Genomic DNA, 20769 nt, shown 5'->3' on the forward strand with positions numbered 1-20769 from the left:
ATATATTTTAATAAATGTTGAAATACACAGCATTGTGTTATCTCTCCTTTTATTGTTAAAGCAAAACATGCCACACTATTTCAGTATATTTCTGTTTGCGGTATGTTTGGTATGTATATAGTATGTGTATGAATACTGATTTATATGGTACATCCTGTATATTCTATGTGTTCTGATGGGGCGGGGGGGGGGGGGGGGGGTGGTGGTCTCTTGCTATTTAATTTCAGAGACTTGAGCCTAGACCATATAGATATTTACAGAGAGAATCCACAGGGACCGTTGGCTCTTGGGCGGTGGATGAAAGCGGCTGATGATGGGAGTTTAGCTCTGAATGCGGGGGACATCTTAGCGCTCGCTCCGTCGGGGATCAGTGACACAGACGTTCGGCTCGCGTTGTTTTGACGTGTGTTCTGTCAGAGAGGAGTCTCGGCTCTGTTCACAGAGCTACGCCTGCTGTCCGCGTCCCCCATCCCCCGGGGGCGCGGAAAGCAGACTGACAACCCCGGGGACAGCCTTCAGCTTGTTTCAGCTGTCACTCACAAAACCACCAGGATGCTCGCTTACAAACTGCCTAGAGATTTCCAGGGCTCTGCTGAAGTGAACCTAACAACAGTAAAAGCTGCTGTTTCAGAGGCAGTCGTATCGATGTGGCTTTATGTGTATACTGTGGACCTACCACAGTGGCAAATTGGTTGCTGTTATTTAGCCTTTTATTTGTCTTTTTTCCCACAATTGGCTTGTAGTTAAAGTTAAAGTTAAAGGTTGATGTTTATTTGTCCGTTTCTGTTGAATGGGAAAATATACTCTTCGTCCTTATTCTTCAGTTTATGAACTGGCATGTTACTCTCTTTTCAAGTTAAACACAATTTAATTTAACTGGCCGAATTGTGCTTGTGGGGGAGAATTACTTGTGATTAAGGGTAAAACTTATGGATGAATGTTGATTAGATCCAGGCCTTCGTGATGGGAAGGTGCTCTTTGTGAGAGAGGGATGATTTCAGATAGGCCTGTTTTAGCTCCTTCTCCTTCTGCACAGTCAGCACTGAGGAAATAGTTTATGACTCACTTGGCCACCATCCAACTGCAGGCAAAGCTTTTAACTAAGGATTCGAGTCTAGTTTAAATTCATTGTTGCCCATCCGTGTGGTTTTCGACTCTTGTGTTGCATTTTGATGATACAGTGCTTCAACTTTTGTCCTTTTTTTGTAGAGAGCGGTAATTTTAGAAAAAGGCCCTCGTTTTCAGTAAGTGCAGTGAAGTGCACTGCACTGGTATCTTATTAATTACACTTTCCCCGGGCTCTTGTCTGCTTGCTGATAAAAAAAAAATCAAACCTGCAATCGCATCACATTTTCAAAGCCTTATGTAATGGAATGATGTAACTCCATCCTCATCCACGGCTCCCATGTCTAGTTGGGCTTTCCTTCTATTATGTATGGTTTCCCAGTTTTTCTGCTTAGTGTGGTATGCCAATTTGCTACATACTGTAATCCTCCATGAAAAAGATCTGGAGGTTAAAGACTAGTACATATACATAAACACTCCAGTTAACCACTTTTAACTATGAAATGCAGTCTGCTAAACTGTCACAGCAGGTGTACCAGGGGACAGCACAACAGTAGCGGCAGTCACAGGTGCTGGACTGAGTAGAGGAGTCACTGCAGAGTAATGAGACCAGCTGTACCTGGTCCATAGGACACAAGTGCCTTTAACAGGTGCACCACTCAGGGCACTTTGTGTGGTTAGTGGTCATTTAGTGGCGCTTTTCATAACAAAAATTAGCTTGAGTAATTATCCCAGACAGAGCAGAAAAGGACAGACCAGCGCAGAATGGGAAATAAAATGCTTTGGTGCCTAGCTGACTGCCTCCATGGGCCACAGGAAAGACTGCAGCACTGCCTCCTGTATCCAGGCAACCAGATGTGTGGATCAATGTAAATGGGCAACAGGCTAGGATGTGAGCGAATTCCTGGGCCCTTGCCACAGTTGCAGATTAGATTAGATTAGATTATATTAAATCGACCACTTTGGTGCAGATTTGTCTTTGGCCCCAAGAGAAGAACAGACGCAAATAACAATACATCACCCTGGACAATACGTCTGTGAGATGCATTAGACTGCTCTAATCGGCATGGCCAATTTGAAAAAAGTTAAAAGATGTTTGAGTGTCAGAAGATGCGCTGCAGTAGGGATGAAGGATGAGGGAGGAATTTCAGACTAGAAATTGAGAGGGTGACGAGGGATTTAACAGTGAGATGAGCATCGCGTGTCTGCTTTTGCAGCTTGTGAGGAAGCAAGGCTGAATATGTGGACACTGTCTACTGGAAACAAGGTGGTATGACCTCAGACAACCATGGCGAGGCCTGGCAGGGCTACACCTTTCATACTACGCATATCAAATGTAGAGGATGACGCAGCTGGACACAGCATTCTGCATATTTCCCTCACAGGAATTCATTTCCATCTGATACCACAGACCCCTAAGGTGTGATGAGCCAGCTCTCTGGGCCAGCGTATGGGCCAGCACTCTGATAGTCATGGCAGTTTACACTAAATCATTTTGCTCAGGTTAAATGATTCTGATTACAGCAAAGAAATTGGGAGAGCTTGCGTTTACCTTCATAATGTGTTTTTGGCAATTCTGAAAAAAAAACAAAAAACGTTAGTGCCTGACTTCCCGTATCTCAGTTTTATTTTAATTTAGGAACACTTTTGGCAGTAAGTAATTCCAAGAAGTGAGCACATAATATGGCTGGCTTTCAATCAAAGTTGTCCCAAATTTTAGTCAAGCGATTCTTTTCTCCTCATTTCGATAATGACTAAAACTAACTCAGTTTAGTTTTTGAATAAGTGTAGCACATGCATTTACTTGTAAGCTAAGGGCAAATGATTGAATACCAGCCCATGTATATTTACCCCCCAATAACTCACTTTAAAAAGGTATTTTTAAAGTTTGTGTCACATTTCCCAACAAAGTTGGAAAAAAAAAAGGCACACATTAATCTTTAAAGTACTGCGGCACTAAATTTAGCAGAAAGCTATAATTCCTTTATATATTTACTTTTGAAGTTAATATAGAGCAGCAAATCAATATTGTACGTTAAAATATTACCCAGGCACTCAGGCAACCTGGCACGTGTACAGGTCCAGCTATTAATTGCATTTTCCGGTCTGATAGCACACTTTTTAATCGCTAATACGGAAGGTTGTTTCAGGAGATGGGTGACTGCTTCTCGCTCATTCTACTGCACCTCAGACATAGGTTTTTTTTTTCATAGATATTTCTCTTCTTTATAAATAATTTCATTTGAAATTATTTCTTTTCAAATATTTTTATTTGACCATGCACATCAATGCTTGGTCACCAAGGAAAGCTGTAAAAAAAAAACTTCAGTTAGGTATAACATGGAACAGATGAGAAGACTTGTTTAACATTTTCATTGTCTTGAAGTGAGCCAACTCACTTTAACACTGGAATACTACATGACTATGGATGATGCTGGTATACATTGTAAATTCAACTGTCTGTGCTGGGCTGTCAAAATAATACACAATACAAAAAGAAAAAAGGTTCATGATAAGCTTGTGCACAGTATTGATAAATGTGAGTCTTCAAATGTATTGACACTGGCTTATTCCACTCTGAAATCTATTTTCTGTCAGTCAGAAGGTGACATCCCAGAATGAGTTCATAGTTCAAAGAGCTGATAAATATACTGAAGCCAAAGGGAGTATTTCGAAACAGGCGGCATTTGAGGATATAGCACATATTCTCGGAAAGACGGCTACCGTACCTTTAGTCTTTACAGTTCTGTACGTCCCATTTCTGTGAAGCAGGTGGGATTGGACAAGAGCCGTACACACACTGCAGACACCTGTGTATCCAAGCCATTTTGTTCTAACTGCTTTCCCATGCCTCCCCCGGACCCGGCAATTCATTTTTGTCCCCTAAACAGTACATTCTACTGTGCTGAAACCAACCCTACAAGGGACATTCAATGAAAAATAAACTATTTTGCAACATTCTGTCAAAGAAATGAAAATATTGAAACTTTTTTTTTCTGCTGAGTCTCAGGAGGCTATGAAACACTGTGAAAAGGCACTTTCAAAATCCTGACAGTGTTTTAAATATGAAGCATATGTATTTTGCTTTTGTTCTCTTTTTTTCTTTAACTTTGCACATTGACAGGTTCGGCAAAAGTAGCACATGATGTAATTTGCCACACTTTCTATCTGTAGTCCCACATCCCCTTTATAATTAAACTTTTAAGTAATTTTTATTCATTAACTAATTTAGGTTGCTCGGCCTTTGTTGCAATCCTGTTCAATTGTAGCAAATCGAATTGTGGTGTGCACACACTAGCCTAAGCATCTCCCAAAATGTGTCCTGTCAGCTGCTACTGCTTTTTTTCATTCTGTAGTCCACCAGCTGAGCTGTACAATTATTGCTATAGGGAGATGCTGTGGCCAATTCTGCATTGCTGTATTGGACTCCAAACCACAGCTAGAACTGCTGCAGTCAGGATTAGATTCTGCACCATGGGGCATACCGCTACACATTAGGCTAATGCTTTAGCTGAACATACCGCCTGGTATTTCCACTGGCTTCCATTTTGTTTTTTTGCTGTGATTTCATACTGAACTGACAATAATCACAGAAACATGAACTCCAATAGCCTGAAATAGAGCACAGCAGCGAGTAACACAAGCCTAATAATTTATGGCTGCTGATGCGTTTGGGGAGTTCAGATTGGGGATGTTAACTGCCTCCCAGTGCTGGTTTAGGATAAAAAGAGTAAGTGTCTCACCCATTTACTTTCCTTTGGGGTTGTGACAAGTGTTATGATACCACGGAAGTAGAGTTTTTGGGCGCCACTATGTTGTACAAATGATATTAAAACCCTTATATGGGCTGGGTCGTCCACTAAGTGTGTGAGATGCAGTGACTTGGCAGTGAGGCAAACTGCTCCTGATTGGTCCACAAAATATTGCTATATTGTCCAACGAACACAATAACAAATCAGCACCTGGGGATACATTAGATGATAAAAAAACACCTATTGCTCCCACACTTTGCCACATTTTTATCATTGACTTGGAAACTACTGGCTGAACCACCTATACTGGAGCCAACCACATTGGCACTAGTGAGCAACGTCTCTCAACAATACCAGGAAGTGAGCTTCAAAAACGAAGCCCCATTTAGTCTCATCGCAGTTTATCCGCGGGGCTAACTCCTCACTGCTGCCTCTTGGTGGCACAGATGGCATAGGGGAGAGGTTGTAGCGTCATGCCCAGTTTTGGGGTGAGGCTTGGAACAGCCCCTGAGGGAAACTGCAGACTGAATCTCTGCATCAGTGAGCTGAAGAACAGAAACATCTCCATCCTCGCCAATGGCTCTCCTAGGCAATGTCGCCGCCCTTCAGGGAGAAAATGAAAGGGTAATTAGCATTTTATTTAAAAAATAATTTTTATGTTAATTTTATTTGTAATTTATGTTAAATGCTCCCATTCTGCAGTTTAAAAAGGTCTCACAGCAGTGTAAATGTGATTTCCAATGTATATTTTCTTCGGCATGTTGAAGTATTTCTAAATACCAGAACTGTCAGACTAGGACTGGAAGAACATTTGCTTATTTCTCTGTATGGAACAACACACTGCAGGAGAGGGATGGCAGACTTGCCCAGGGAGAAGGGCAGGAAGGCCTCCCGCCTGTTGAAGTTCCCCTTTCCGTCCAGGAACCTCTCCGGGGAGAAGACGTCCGGGTGGCTCCAGTACTTCTCGTCAAAATGCACAGAGTACAGGTTGGTGATGACCAGGGTGCTGCGGGGGATGGAGTAGCCCCTCACTAGGGCGTCCCCCGACGTGGCCCGGAAGATGCCCAGGGGCACCACGTTGCAGAAGCGCAGGACCTCATGCAGCACAGCCTCCAGGTAGGGCAGCCGCAGCCTGTCTTCCAGGGTAGGGGGCCTACTGTTCCCCAAAACCTGGTCTATCTCCCTGTGCACCTTCTCTGGAGGAGAGAGGCCAGCCAGTACGTCAGCAGCAGCACAACAATCAATTATCATAATTCTGATTATTAGAAGTATTGTCATTTTGGCATAATAGAATTGCAGGAGCTGCGTGTACATAAAGCAGTCACAAGACAGTGTCGCTTCAATCACAAACGGGAAGAGCTATCCTATGCTGACAGATGTGAACCTGTCTACGTTCTGTAGAAAGTCGATTGTTTTGTTTGCTCCATCAAAAATATAAACCTCACTCTCTCATCACTGATGCAAAGCACTTGTGTAAACACCCAGACTTTAAGCCATGATGTACAGTGGTATACCTGCCTTGGACACTGGGGTACAGTGCCATGTAGAGCATGGCCCAGCGGATGGCATTGGTGGTGGTCTCAGTGCCGGCGATGATGAGCTCGCCCACAGAGAAGATGAGGTTTTCCTGGGAGAAGGAGGCCGCGGAGTCTCCGGCACTCTGCTCCATCTCGTCCAGGTAGGCGTCGATGTAGTGTCGTGGGGACTGGCGTGTCCTGCCCTGGGCGAAGCGCTCGATGATCTGCTGCAGGAAGACGTACACCGCGGTGGCATTGCGGAAGAGCTTCTGGTGCTTTCCGAAGGGCAGGATCTCGATCCAGGGGAAGGCGTTGTAGAGGAAGGCCCAGCCGCTGGCCGCCAGTTCCACGTTCTCGCTGAAGATCTCGATCATGTGCCGAAACTCGTGGTCGTCGTAGGTGAAGCGGTTACCGAAAAGGATGAGGTTGGTGACGTTGGATACGGCGTTTGTCACCAAGTGTTTGGGGTCAAAGGGCTTCCCCTTGTGCTCGTCGATGGCGTCCACAAAAAACAAACACTCCTCCGAGATCTTGTTCTCAAACGTCTTCTGGCCTGTGCCGAAGTAGCGGAAGCTGTTGACGGCGAGCTTGCGGTGTTCCACCCATCCTCGGCCATACTTGGCATTAAGAAGTCCTTCAGCACGCAGAGAGGAACAGAAAGGTCCAATGTTTTCACAGTCATAAAATCACACAAACAGAGCACTTTATAGCCAATATTGTAGGATTTCTATGTCTTCATTAGAATATATTGATGTCAGACCTGTGTTACGCATTGCTAGAAGCTTCTGAATATGTCTTTGTCTGAATGAGGATGATAATTTAAAAATGTGTGGGTATCCATCTAATGTAGCATAGGCCTACTGATCTCTAGCTGTGCCACAGAAGCACATCTGGGGAGACAGCAGATCTAGTCACATGAGCATTGCCAGGCACCACTGAGCAAATCACACTTACAAAACACTCTAAATCATCTGTGAGTGCATAAGCTACATTGTTGTTGTGCGTATTATGGCCCCTAAAGCTTTTCCCAGTCAGGGACCGACATCGTTCTGGTCCCAGAGTCATAAGATATCCGCAGAGTTGGAGTGCTGATGTTGATTAGTGTCAGGTTTCCCTTACCATGTCCTAACCTTATTAATTGTGTGTAAAATTACAAAACTGATCCTACATCAACATTCCTTCTCTAAACAGGAAAGTTCTCATGTTTTTTGCTGTCCTAAAACCAAAACTGAGAAAGTGTGAGACTGGAAAGTTTTTTACATTACTGTAAGATACTTACCAGCATTTAGATATGCCCTCTTACTAAAGCTGTATCCCAACTTGTTCGGCTGAAGTACATAATATTTTCATAGTCTGGCTCGTGCATCTCCAAGATTGTAGGAAATGATTAGACTGAATCACAAACCTGTTCTATGGGGAAAATCTTCTGAAAACTACTTAAAATAATTCTGAAATGACAAAAAGTGTATGTATGTATGTATGTATGTATGTATGTATGTATGTATGTATGTATTGTTCCTATCCTGTGTTTGATTTAAACAGAAAGTCCGCTATGACGTCAGAGCTCAATCCACTACATATTTATGCGCATTATTTTTGGTGTTTCGGTCGTCATCACCCGTTTCTCAATGACAAGTGTTGGCCGAGAATGGCACTCGGATAGCTGTTCTCAGAAGCAGTCTGTCATTACCTTACCTCCCATTTTTGTCATTTTCTCGAACAAAGGCAGAGATGGACGGTCCGCAAACACGTCGCTCTGATGCACAAGACACTCTTTCACGACATCGTATCCGTTAAGCACGACGGTGGAGATGCCACCTAAATCAAGACTGAAGATCTGAAACAAATAAATAAATAAATTACTTTGTGGTAAATGTTTAGGTTATGCATGTTATGCGTTTATGGGCTACTCTTCCAGACTTTAGGCTATATGAGATCAGTAGCTAGGTATGAAAATATAGGCGACTATCAGAGATGATTTAACACTGAATATTTTATTGTGTAGGCTAAAAAGCTTACTTAGGCTACTAGTCTAATTGAGGAAGAATCCAGTGCAACAATGCAATATATTTAAAAAAACATACAGATGAAGAAATTGTTTTATTATAGCCAAATTTCAGAAAAGTGAATTAAATGCGGCATTTGATTTCGTTCAGGCGAGTTCTCAATGCTGGCATGAAATAACTTGTTTGACTGAGTAGATAATTCCTTTGCAATATTCAATAGCGTCGGGGGGGAGGGGGGAGCTAGACAGACAAAAGCCAACTCAGCAAGTTTTCTGAAATCACCGAAACCCTCCGGGTAGCCTATCGCAGACTTCCAAAATGCAAGGGAACACAATCATTGATGTTCTCTGCGGTGCTTGGTTGATTGAATGTAATGAGACTACATGTCATGTAATAGTTTCCTGCTTCATAACTTTTCACACGCTAGGAGAAATTGTATATTCTTAGCTAGGAATCTTCTGCACGTAGCCTAGTCATTGCCTATGTCTAGCCTAAATGATAATGCGAGCCAAAGTGTCTAATGTTACGCATTATGATATATTACGTCAAAATAACTTTAGATAGCTTAAATCGTTGTTGCTTTCCGCATTTTGATAAGGAAGCAATATGCAAGAGTATCAGTATACATCGCCAGATAACGGACCCCTACCACCTCCAGCGCGAGGAAATTATGCAGACAGAAGCGAAGTCTTTGTGGCGTCTCTGTGGCACTGTTAATATTAATGGACAGTCAGTGAATCACCAGCTCACGTAGACTAAATAAACACTCTACCTGTCCGTGAATTTCGCTTTGTTTCTTCATGTAGACGTGTGGCTCGGAGGCGAGGGACAAGATGTTCCCAATTATAGGAAAGGGTGTCGGTCCCGGAGGGAATCCTCTTGGTCTCCTCTGCTTGACAAGTTGACGAACTAGCAAGAATGAAAGAAGAATGATCAAAAGACTCCCTAAGTATAAGCATGCCTGTCCGTAGGATACCTTCAGGAGAACTGTCAGCCGGCCGGTCGACTCCATTTTCACTTATAGGCTAGTTAAGGATTGGCACTCTTCTCAAAAGGTTAGCCTACATTATCACCGCACACATGGAGCTATCCCCCGCCTCTAGTATGCTAAGATTGGCTAGTCATGTTACGGGTTCATAATCAATGACGAACTTTGTTGTCTCCTCTTAAAATGAATAAATGTGACAATTTGGTCTGAGACAGAGATGGAAGACGATTCGAAACAAGCCTATATCCTTTCATAATTTTAGCCGAGTAATTTGTGTCCTGTAAAACTTTGTTTTCCCCCTCTTTTTAGAGCGGCGATACCCTACACCCCCATTAAAATAAATAATCGTAAATGGGCTACGAGGCGCACAGCTGTCCGACTATGACAGTCGAGACTGAGTGGCATGTGTCCGTTCGTTTACACCACATCAGATACAGAAACGTGCGAAATCACGAATAGGGTAACCAATTGGCTGAGCATGTATGTTTTGGAAAGCAGTTGAGTCAAGATGCAGCGTTAGAACGAGTAATAGAGTATGAAATTGTCTTAACAGGTAACCTATACGTGTTGGAAAGCAGCTGAAATGTGTTATCTGTACGCTTACAACATGGGGTTGTTAACCTGGATGTTTTACTTCAGTGTCTAGACACAGCATGTTATCAAACATGATGTAACGAATCTTCAACACGAGTTCTTTCCTCCTGGACCCATGGGCTAAATGACTGATAAACTTTGCCTCAGTCAGGTGATGGAATTCCCACTTCTTTAGAAGAAGGTTCAAGGGTGCATTCCCGTTTTAGACTAAATATCTCTGTGATTTTGCCTCTAGCATATGCTACTTGTCAAACAGCACCCAGTTCAGTGTTAAAAATGACATGAAATAAAATGAATTGTACCAGGGCAAATCTGTACCCTTTTCCATGGAAAACATGTTGCCCTGATGATGTAGGAACGACACACTATGAAGAATGTATTGATCACGCTGCAGGGTCCTGATCTGTCAAACACTTTTATGGACACTGTGTGACAGGCAAAGTTTGACTTGTAATCAAGGGGAGGACTAACTCCCATTGCAGACCAGGGGGGAGTGGGCTGATTGCCAAGGGTGGAGACAGAGATTTTGATTGTGGATTGTGGGCTGAGGGGGAGGGGGTGCTGGGGTAATGTGACCAGAAATGGGGGTCAGGGTTGCGGGGAGATCCTATCACTGCATGGGGCTAGGGCTGCCCCTGACCAGAAAGCATAATTCTATTTGGGCTCCTAGCAGTAGTGATTGCGATCACAGATGTTGGGGTGCAATTCTTATATTTGTGCAGGTCAAGGTTTATTGTAGTGACACATTCCAGCCACTAGGGGGGAGGGCATGCCCCTCCAGCCCCCTAGTCTGCCCACGAGCAGCACACAAGAGACTTCATGTCAACTGTGTCTTTATGTGTCACTCATTGCACTTAAAGCTGGACTGCCTGAGATCTCATATTAAGATAGCAGAGAGAGTAATACTATACATTACATTACAGTCATTTATCAGACACTCGTATCCAGAGCGATGTACAATGAAAGAGATCATATGAAGAATGCATGGGAAGACTGTGGAAGTCGTACGTCTCCATAATAGATAAGCTACTTTGGTGACACATGCAGAGACCAGCAAAGAGAGAAATGCAACACTCCAGACGTGAGAGAACAAGGTCATGTACAATGAGCTGAGTAGATTACGTGGTGAGATTTGGTCATATCACACAAAATAGATTTGGTCTCTCGAAAATAGAGTTTTCGAGAGACCAAATCTATTTTCTGTGATATGACCACTGTTGATCAAAAAGGTACCAAAATTCAAGATGACCAGCTTTATAATACAATTTTAATGCTCCAACACAGGCTTCCTTTATTTGTTCTTTTCAAATTCCGACCTTTCACGTTTAATTGATTCCCAACTTCAGTGGGCCACCAGGGGGATTCTGACGGAGAAGCAGCCGCGTTCATTCACGAGAAAGGGTAGACCTTTGACGAAACCCTCCGCTGGATGCGAGTTTGCGCTAGATCCTCTCGGGTGGCCTGGAGAGTCGGCTTTCCTGTTCACTGACTCTTGGATTGTGTCTCATTAGCACAAATCGCTATTTTCCAGGACTCGTCTGCTTCCTGCCAAACCAGCTGCCATTTTGCTTCATCAAAAGATGCACACCGGCCTCATTGGGTCTCCCCCACTCCCCATTCGTCTAACGACTTTGGTTTGTTATTGGCATTTAATGAGGTCATTCAACTCCTTTCTCTGGGCGCCCCCGACACAAGGTCCTTTTCTCCAGGAAATGTGCTTATCAAACTCATCTATAATTTAAAGTGTGCATGTTATTCCTGCTGTGGTAGATGACATGCCAATGAGTCAGCATGGAAGAGTAGCAGGCTGACCAATTATGAACATGATTTCAGCACAATGGTGAACTCAGGACAGTGTTCAATATAGTATGGGTAGCCTACCAATGGTTTTGTATTTGGTTAACATATACACTCACTGAGCACTTTATTACATAGACCTGCGCACCAGCTTGTTAATGCAAATATTTAATCAGCCAATTATGTGACAGCAACTAAAAGCATAAAGGCATGCAGAGATGGTCAAAAGGTTCAGCTGTTTTTCAAACCAAATGTCAAAATGGGGAAGAAATGTGATCATTGACCATGCAGTGATTATTGGTGCCAAACAGGGTGGATTGCGTATCTCAGAAACTGCTGATCTCCAGGGATTTTCAAGCACAACAGTCTCTAGAGTTTGCAGAGAATGGTGTGAAAAACAAAAAACATCCAGTGAGTAGCAGTTCTATGGGCAAACACGCATTGTTAATGAGAGTGGTCAGTGGTGAAGGGCTAGACTGGTCAAAGCTGACAGGAAGGTGACAGTAATGCCAAAAACCACACATTACACCAGTGGTATACAGAAGGGCATCTCTGAACACACAACACATCAAACCTATTAAGTTGATAGGCTACAGCAGCAGAGACCAATAACTATAAAATAAGTCTAATAAATACCTAATAAAGTGCTCACTGGGATCTTATTTAAGTCTCTGGAGGTTATCTTTGAATTCACTAGCCATTGTGTTATTTTATAAATGAACAGCTATAAATTTAGCATTCACTTGGAAACAGTTTTCCCACTGCGTGTTGCATTGTTGCATTGCTGGCATTTTGCTCTATTTTCAACATGGGATGGAAAGACAGGCATAATGAGGACGGATGGGTGTTTCAGTCTCCACAATTGTGTTTATGAGGCACATTTCCTCAAAAGTCATCTCCTAGTTTCTGACCACCATCAAATCGCTTCCCAATTTTGACATTGATCCATATGTAATTGTAATTCCCACTTGTGCAGCATGGAAAATGCATAGCACCTGCAGATCCACAGAATCAATGTGGAAATTAAAGCAATTGCAACAGACCTCTTTAATCCAATGTGGTACCTTAAGCAAATATTAATTGCAATGAATGCAATGAATTTTGTACTTTGTTAATTCTTTATTGAATTTAACCTGCTTATATTTCGAAATCCCTTTGACCATTCCTGACCATTACTGGTGAAAAAGCACTTAAAATATAACTTAAAAATCCTGAAATACTTAGAAAACATAAATACTTTACATCATAATTATGTAATCTCTCATCCCTATTTGAAAATCCCCAAAGCCTTATGGTTGATGTGGGGAGCTTCAGTGCAGCTGTACAGATACTGAAGGATGTCAGGCGGGTGGCTGAAATCCGCTCTCTTGCAACAGAGGACTGATTGATGCTCAACACTCAACAATTAAACCTAATCTCCTTAATGTCTGTGGATGCACACAGCAAACGTTCTCCTTTCCGCTCCGGGCGAAGGAGCCTTCCGCGAGGGGCCATAGATAACCTGAAGCACGCCTGGGCCGACAGCCCTGGAGAGGTGGCACTCTCGTCTGGTCTCTTCAGGTCTGACAGCACACTCAGGTGCATGCTGGGTCTTAATCTCTGTGTCACCACAGCTGCCAGGTGTGCAAATGTTTCCCCTCGGTGGGCTAACGCTGCACACACAATGTTCCGAAGGAGTAGCTGCCCTCTAATTGGACTGGGCTTTCCCTGCAAGTGCTGTGTCCTGTGTAGATTTTGATAAAAGCAGCTGATCGATGTTTTACTTGACAATTAATCTCTGTGGTGCGTGTTTCCGAAGGAAGCCATTTACAATAAGAGTCACTGGACACAAACATAAAGCTACACAAACATTTGCACTTTTATCCACATACACATTCACAAATGCATACACATCATTTGTGTTTGTACGCACACATACATATACACTCACTCACACATTCACACACACACATTCTTGTGTGTCATCATACGGATACAGAAAGTACGCACACACACATATACACGCACACGTGTGGCCCTACGGCCAGTTGTGTACGGCCCAATAGAATGAATAATTGTGAGTGGCCATGAACCTGTACGTACACTCAGTGGGCACTTTAGTTAATAATATTCATTGGGTATGTTATTAGACTTATTTTTTAGACTTATTGGTCTTCTGCTGCTGTAGCCTATCTGCTTAAGAGGTTTGACGTGTTGTGCCTTCAGAGATGCTCTTCTGCATACCACTGTTGCAATGTGTGGTTATTTGCATTACTGTCACCTTCCTGTCAGTTTTGACCAGTCTGGCCATTCTCCCCTGACCTCTCTCATTAACAAGACATTTTTACCTGCAGAACTGCTGCTCACTGGGTGTTTTTGTTTTTCACATGATTCTCTGCAGACTGTTGTGCATGAAAATCCCTGGAGATGAGCAGTTTCTCAGATATTCAAACCACATTGTCTGGCACCAACAATCATTCCACGGTCAGGTGGTGTACAGGTGTGCAGGTTTACCTTATATGGTAAAATTATAAAAGATCTCCATCTGAGTATCAAGTGCACCCGTCTGCATACAACTCTTTTCTCTATCCAAATATGACTGTGAAAATCACTAACTGTCTTTTGCAATAACTTACACAAGGGTGGGTGAACCATGCAAGGTGGGCACAGGAACATTTTGAAAGGTTACGGTATTGATGTGACAGTTCTGAAAGGTGGTATTGGTACGACCGGCTGGCATTGGGGGTGGTTGTGGGGGGGGCTAACCCCAGACGCTGGACACTGGTCCTGCGTCCACTTGCTCTTCCTGCATCCTCAGTAGAACTGTTCATCGAAGCTCTGCATCAGGCCCACCCCACTGGTCTGCTCCAGAGCCTTGGAGGTGGGGGCACTGGGGGTCTGGCTCTCTGTCCACTCACGGTGATTTAGCAGTTTGGTCCTCTGCCCCATAGCAGAGTTCAATAGCACTAAAACGCTCATCCACACTAATGGAGCTCCTCCATGACGCAAAAGAGCAGAGACGTCTGCAGCACGCCCCCGCACCCCCACGCACCCCCGCGCACCCCCGCGCCCCCACACACCCATGCCCCCGCGCCCAAATATATAACAGTCACAGAATTATAGAATTATAACTTATATCTTTATTTTAAAAAGGTCTCCATGCATTTTATATTAAGCATTTACTTCCAAAATATGCAGTGGATGCTTTGACAACCCTTACACGTTTGAAGTTATTTCTGAATGAACACATGCATACAAAGGAGCACTGCTCTGTACAAACACAGACACATATCACTACAGAGTTACCATTAAATAGCTTACTGTGTTTTTCTGTGGTTTCAGAGTTTATATTATAATAGTTCTATATTGCTGTATCATTCATGTAAAAGCAACTTGTCCAGCTAATTGGGACGTGTGAGTCAATGGGAAACAAAGCCTGCAATGAGAATCTTTGGACAGTAGATGGCTCTGCTAGCAAGCTACATACATGGCATTTTTAAAAAGTGGGCAAAGTAATGGTATATTTTTAAAGCATATAAAATATTTACTTCTGGGGATGAGTTCCCTGGTCATTCGATCCGCTTTAGTTTATTTAATGACCTCAGTGTAAATTTAGAAAAAGGGGTACAAATGACTGGCAAGATTTTGTGAATGGAGCACTTAGTGACTACTGAATGACGCAATTTCAATATCATACCCTTAAGTAGATGTGCCAGACCCAAGGGGTGGCCACCGATTGGCTGGCTTCAACAGCTGAGCTCTGTGATTGGCCCACAGAAAACAATTAACCACCTACACAGTCAATACACAAACCGTTGTAGTAGATATAAAGGACAGTGAACAGTAGCTGCCAGCAACAGAATCCCAAGTTGGTCTACAAGTTTAAATAAGTCTACTCATCTTATTTTTTTGTTGCGCAAGAAGATCCAATACTCACTCAAGGTAAGTGGAGCTTTCTGCTAACTGGCCCTCTGCGGGGAATGTGTAGTGGCATTCAAAGGTAGACAGTTTGAGGCTCAAACCGTAAGATATTGTCTTTGAATTTTCATGTCCGACTTGATAATAATTTGTGGCGAGGATTTTCTCGAGGCCGTGCCGGTGGAGGGATGGCGCTGGAGTGTGTCTCAGGTGCACTTCCCAGGGCTGCTTTCTGCAGAGGGTTTCTGTAGAGGTTTTCGTGCGGGTACTCACAGAGGGACACCGCAGTGTCTCCGAGAGCGGCCACTAGCTCATTACGCTAATGCACTGAGGCGTGGAGGAGCGCTGGCCAGGGCCACTAATCTTGATGATAACCGCAAACGCTACTCCCCCCCCCCCATTAGTGTCTGAGGCTATGCCCAAGACTACTCCACTTTGGATGGTCTCAGCAAGACGTTCCCTCCGCGAGAACAGGGGAGCCGTTCCCTTTATCTGTCACTGACGTGAGGGGCTTTTGAAAAGAGAAGCGAGGCATGGGAGACTGGATGCGAGAAGGGGGATAGTGCCTTTCACAATCTCTGTAAAAGGATCGGCGAAGAAAGGCTGAAGTGGCGTGTCCTCAACGTCACGGCCAAACGCAGCACATTTGCTGCGGATTTCGCTTTTAAAAAGTCCGTGGCAGGGCATCATCTCTAAGCTTTCTGAAGACCATTCATTTCTTTTTAAAGTATCTGTTGTTCAAAGTTTCTTATTTTTGCCTAGTAACGCAGTTGTAACGTGGAAATGTTGCCATTGTACTTGTGTTGCTGCAGGGACCATGGTTATGTTGAAGATATCTGCTTTCCTTGTTGCCTATGCCCTGGTCATATGCCAGATGTACAGCTCAAACGCTGCTCCCGCCAGGTGAGGTGAAATGCTCGTCACAGACAGACAGATAGACATATGGCAGGTAGACATAATGAACAGTGAATAGAGGGAGGTATAAAGGGAAGCTCAAAGAGACAAACAAAAGCTATTGTAATCCTTTTGCCAGATGTTCGATGTCAACAAAGCCTTAGTGTAACACAAAAAAAAACAAGACAGTATTCTCTGTTTCAGCTGCTGGGGGTTGTATTAGCTTGTAGTGGGAATCTTACTGGCGGAAAGCTATTTACCGCTGTAAAAGCCCAGGACAACTACTTTATATGAGAATTGAGTAAGATGTCATTGCTCTTATATAAAAAAACTATTACTGTAATTTTGATAGCATATTGATATTTATCTGTATCCATATGCAAATAAAGTGTATAAGTGATTCCGTACCCCTTAATCCACTTTAACAGGACAGCACAGTCTCTTCAAGATTAAAATTACAAAAGCATTTACAGAATTAAAAAAGTGACTAATGAGATTTCATGAGATTGAGCCCCATCCAGATTCTTACTACATTATTGATTTTGTCATAAATCTTATCTTGGCTAGCTGTCAGCATTTTAAATGGATACTTTTAGCAGATTGTTTTGATGCTGGCTTGGGTCCCTTGTCCCAGAAGGCAGCAGCATTTAACTCCAGTGACATGAGTGGGTTATTTTTAGTTTGATAATTTCCATCTACCCTTCGCTTGCAGACCCGGTTTAGAGACAACAGACCACATCACACTTACCGACTACGAAGCTAGGAGGTTACTGAACGCCATAGTGAAAGAGTTTGTGCAAATGACAGTGGAGGAGATGGAGCAGCAGGCCGTCGATGGAAATAGGTACAGGACACTTAACGCTGATACTCTATATTCTGTTCAAATTGATGTATAGTGATGCTTGGTGCACAGGGAGAGGGGAGTTTTGAGGAGATGAACCCAAGGCACTGGGAAGTTTCTCACTTCACTCGGTAACGAATGCTGGTGGCACCGGTTTTCACCTTGTTTTCGAAGCGGCCGATCTTCCCTGTACTAATCCTCGATTTCCACTCTGAGAGGAATGATTCCACAGCTTCCTCTAGCAATCAGTCCAGCAAGTTTTTGATTAGGACAGTAGCCTACTGTAGAGGTATGTACCGAGGACATACAATGAACATCCCAAAAGAGATAGGAGTTTTTGATGGACACAGATTAATTCTCTGTCGCAACCTTCTTCTGCATGGGTTAGATGTGTATATTTTATGAGGGAATGCTACAGAGCCTGCCTGCCTGCTGAACATGCAAGGAAGAGAATGCCGTATGCAATGGATGAGTGCATGCATGCTCTGCACTAGTGCGAACAGAATGGGTTGCATGAAGGCAAAAAGGTCTGTGCTGAAATTGAACTCTTGAGGATGCAGTGTTAGGTTGGGTGTGTGTGTGTGTGTGTGTGTGTGGGGGGGGGGGGGCATGACAGTTGCAGCATGACAAAAAATGAGTCGGGATGAACTACAACATTTTATTTTGAGGCTGGTGGGGGCAGCATGGTTTCAGAATGTTCCTTTATTTAGACATGCATTCAAGTTTTAGAAATGCATCTATTTTGAACTGATATGCATGAAGGTGAGGGATGTAGATCTGTGTGTGTATGTCTGCATGCATGCGGGTGTGTGCGCGTGTCTGCATTTGCGTGTGTGCGTGGATGGGTGTTTGGGGAGCACGTACCTGCATGCCATGCCCGTGTTACTATGATTGTGTCTCTGCATGTTTCTACCCACAGCCTGGATAGACCCTTGTCCAAGCGCTGCTCCAATCTGAGTACGTGTGTGCTGGGCAAACTGTCGCAGGAGTTGCACAAATTGCAAACTTACCCGCGCACCGACGTCGGCGCGGGCACGCCCGGCAAGAAGCGGAGCCTCGCGGAGACCGATCGCTATGCAAGCTACGCGGAATCTTTTGACACCGTCTAAAGCAGCCTATCCCCACCTTCCCCATCGTTTCGTTTTTTTTTTCCCTCAGAAAAATCCTCGATGCATGTGGATCCTGCCTGCTTGACTGACTTCAGAGAAAACCGCGATTGAATATCTCTATTTTTCTGTTTAGTTTTTTCCTCATTTTTTCCCTTTTTTGTTTTCGGCAGAGAATGATAGCTGGATCACCAGACACTCCAAATTATCATTTGCACGTATTTATGAACATCAGAAATGAAGAATTTGCATATACCGATTCTTTGGTGCATGGTACGCACCCTCCTTTAAATATTGACAACAAAGTAATAAAAGTATATGATTAATAACAATAATGATAATATTAATAATAATAATAATAACAATAATAAATGCTTCTCTCATGCGTGACCATGTTTCTTGTTGAATAAACTTATTTTTCTACCAGGAACATCTCTTCCCCTTCTTTTGTTCAAGTATATTTTACATATTGGATCTCAATAATAATTTTGTCTTTTACATGTTCATGTTATGCTATTCTATTTAATGCAACTGCCACTGGACAAACTAATTGCGTAATCATTACAGTGGAAATCGAAGGAACACATGACTGGTGCGACTAGATTAGCCCCTTTTTATTTCATGCCATAGGCCTATATTCACAATTTGCAGGTAAGATAACTAAAACGTCCCACAATAGTAGGCCATAACAATGTTGATTGAATTGATTGAATGATTGAATTACTAAATGGTTGAATTGGATTATGGTTGCGTTATTGTAATTTACTTTATGAAAACTGTTCTGCAACATGTATTGAACGCCTTTGGTGTTTTCATGAGGTGAATATAGTATGCCTATGAACTCCTCTCTCCTCCGAAAAACAGCATCACAGCGCAAAAACGAGCCTGCAACACCGCCACCTGCGTGACTCACCGTCTGGCGGACTTCCTCAGCCGAACAGGGGGCATCGGCAACAACAACTTTGTCCCAACCAACGTGGGCTCCAAGGCCTTCGGCAGAAGGAGGAGAGACATTCAGATGTGAACGCTTGAGGGGCTATATAGATATGGTGGGTGTCTTATCGCCGGGACCCATTCCTCCGGCCTCCATTCGGCATTTCTCCTGACGTTCCGGTCGGATACCTCCCGTCAAGTCCATCGTGTCTCACGTGTAATCTCAGAAGTGTAATCAGAAATCTTGAAGCGTTTAGCTTTACAGATAATCCCCACCATTAGCCTTTAGCCCTGCACGCGCTCATGGAACCAGCTGTCTGTGACCTCCCAACCCTTTTTGCATGCCAAGTTAATGTTATATGGCTTTACAAATGATAGCTGTAAAATATTAAATTGCTGATAAGATGAAACATTTTAATGGCTGACTGTGGAGGATCCACCAGTGTTAAGGGAAACAAGATATTAACCTATCCACTTTTCTCCTGTGGTTTTCCAACAGAGGCATGTCTGGACAAATACAACAGTCATGTTTTTTTTCCAGGAAAAGGAAAAGCAGTGGTCTTCTCCTGCCCAACAAGAATGGCCTCCAGACACAAGGATAGATTTTTTTCATCCTGCTGTCCATATCCTACCAATATTTATTTTTATCTATTTATGTGCTTTTGGCAAAGAAGGCAAAAAAAACTAAAAAACTGAGCAGTTCCATTGTGTAAATTACCAGAAAAAAGTTTAGAAAATGATATTAATTTTTATAAGCAGATCTATTTGAAATAAAAGGAAAACAGCACTTGTTATATTCTTTCTCCTTTGACCTAGAGCACACCTGTACAATGTGACCCACCTTCTTCCTCACATGCATCTGACGTACCTCAGGAGGACATTAATCCCCCACCCCAACACACACACACACACACACACACACACACACACACACACACACACACACACATCACCCCCAGACCTTCCCTGACAATGGCTGTGCCTTGATGTAAGAATATTTTACACACCTTGATTGTATCAGTATGTTGAAAGGAAAAAAAGACACACACATACTGTAAGAATTGTGAATTTTAGCAAGATTAAAAAGGTATTTTAGATACATTTGGGTTGGGGTACTTATTTTATTCCACTGAGGCTTGCAGCTGAGTCTAACTGTGTATGTGTCTCTTGCCCACCAGACTTGCTTGATCAGGCACACCTTGTTTGCTTACTGCTCAGCTGTGGGATATCATAAACAGCCTGCTCCGGCAAAGGCTAACTGCACTTATATAAGGAAGGCATAACAGAGTGAGAAGAACAACTCATGAAACCTTACCCTTACTTTGACAATGGGAATAAATATGTTTATAGCCCAAAAAAATAATAACAGAATTTTTGTG

The 20769-nt window shown here is 43.2% G+C and overlaps 2 protein-coding genes across 3 annotated transcripts; one reads left to right on the top strand and one right to left on the bottom strand.

Moving 5' to 3' along the window:
• Window positions 1-4958: 4958 nt before the first annotated feature.
• LOC133130581 (vitamin D 25-hydroxylase) lies at window positions 4959-9352 on the bottom strand. Its single transcript, XM_061245246.1, has 5 exons — window positions 9113-9352; window positions 8030-8171; window positions 6336-6968; window positions 5684-6013; window positions 4959-5420 (listed from the first exon to the last, which is right to left on the bottom strand). The coding sequence occupies exons 1-5, from the start codon at window positions 9350-9352 to the stop codon at window positions 5239-5241; spliced, it is 1527 nt and encodes a 508-aa protein (XP_061101230.1). The 3' UTR covers window positions 4959-5238.
• A 6170-nt stretch (window positions 9353-15522) lies between these two features.
• calca (calcitonin/calcitonin-related polypeptide, alpha) lies at window positions 15523-20177 on the top strand. 2 transcript variants are annotated; one of them, XM_061245855.1, is made up of 5 exons: window positions 15523-15640; window positions 16429-16519; window positions 17223-17354; window positions 19322-19506; window positions 19890-20177. In XM_061245855.1, the coding sequence occupies exons 2-4, from the start codon at window positions 16434-16436 to the stop codon at window positions 19479-19481; spliced, it is 378 nt and encodes a 125-aa protein (XP_061101839.1). In that variant the 5' UTR covers window positions 15523-15640; window positions 16429-16433; the 3' UTR covers window positions 19482-19506; window positions 19890-20177. The 2 variants fall into 2 exon arrangements, with proteins under 2 accessions (XP_061101839.1, XP_061101838.1); XM_061245854.1 differs by lacking the exons at window positions 19322-19506; window positions 19890-20177 and adding an exon at window positions 18271-18887.
• The last annotated feature ends 592 nt before the right edge of the window (window positions 20178-20769 follow it).

This window comes from Conger conger, chromosome 6 (assembly GCF_963514075.1).
Source record: "Conger conger chromosome 6, fConCon1.1, whole genome shotgun sequence".
Taxonomy (NCBI): domain Eukaryota; kingdom Metazoa; phylum Chordata; class Actinopteri; order Anguilliformes; family Congridae; genus Conger; species Conger conger.

Bases quoted from the DNA above. Each gene is read 5' to 3' on its own strand.
- calca (XM_061245854.1), top strand. From the start codon at position 16,434: ATGGTTATGTTGAAGATATCTGCTTTCCTTGTTGCCTATGCCCTGGTC. The intron at 16,520-17,222 runs GTGAGGTGAAAT...CTTCGCTTGCAG, and splicing joins TCAAACGCTGCTCCCGCCAG to ACCCGGTTTAGAGACAACAG. The intron at 17,355-18,270 runs GTACAGGACACT...TTCTACCCACAG, and splicing joins CAGGCCGTCGATGGAAATAG to CCTGGATAGACCCTTGTCCA.
- LOC133130581 (XM_061245246.1), bottom strand. From the start codon at position 9,352: ATGGAGTCGACCGGCCGGCTGACAGTTCTCCTGAAGGTATCCTACGGA. The intron at 6,014-6,335 runs GCAGGTATACCA...TCTCTCCTCCAG, and splicing joins ACTGTACCCCAGTGTCCAAG to AGAAGGTGCACAGGGAGATA. The intron at 5,421-5,683 runs GCAAGTCTGCCA...TTCTCCCTGAAG, and splicing joins CTTCCTGCCCTTCTCCCTGG to GGCGGCGACATTGCCTAGGA.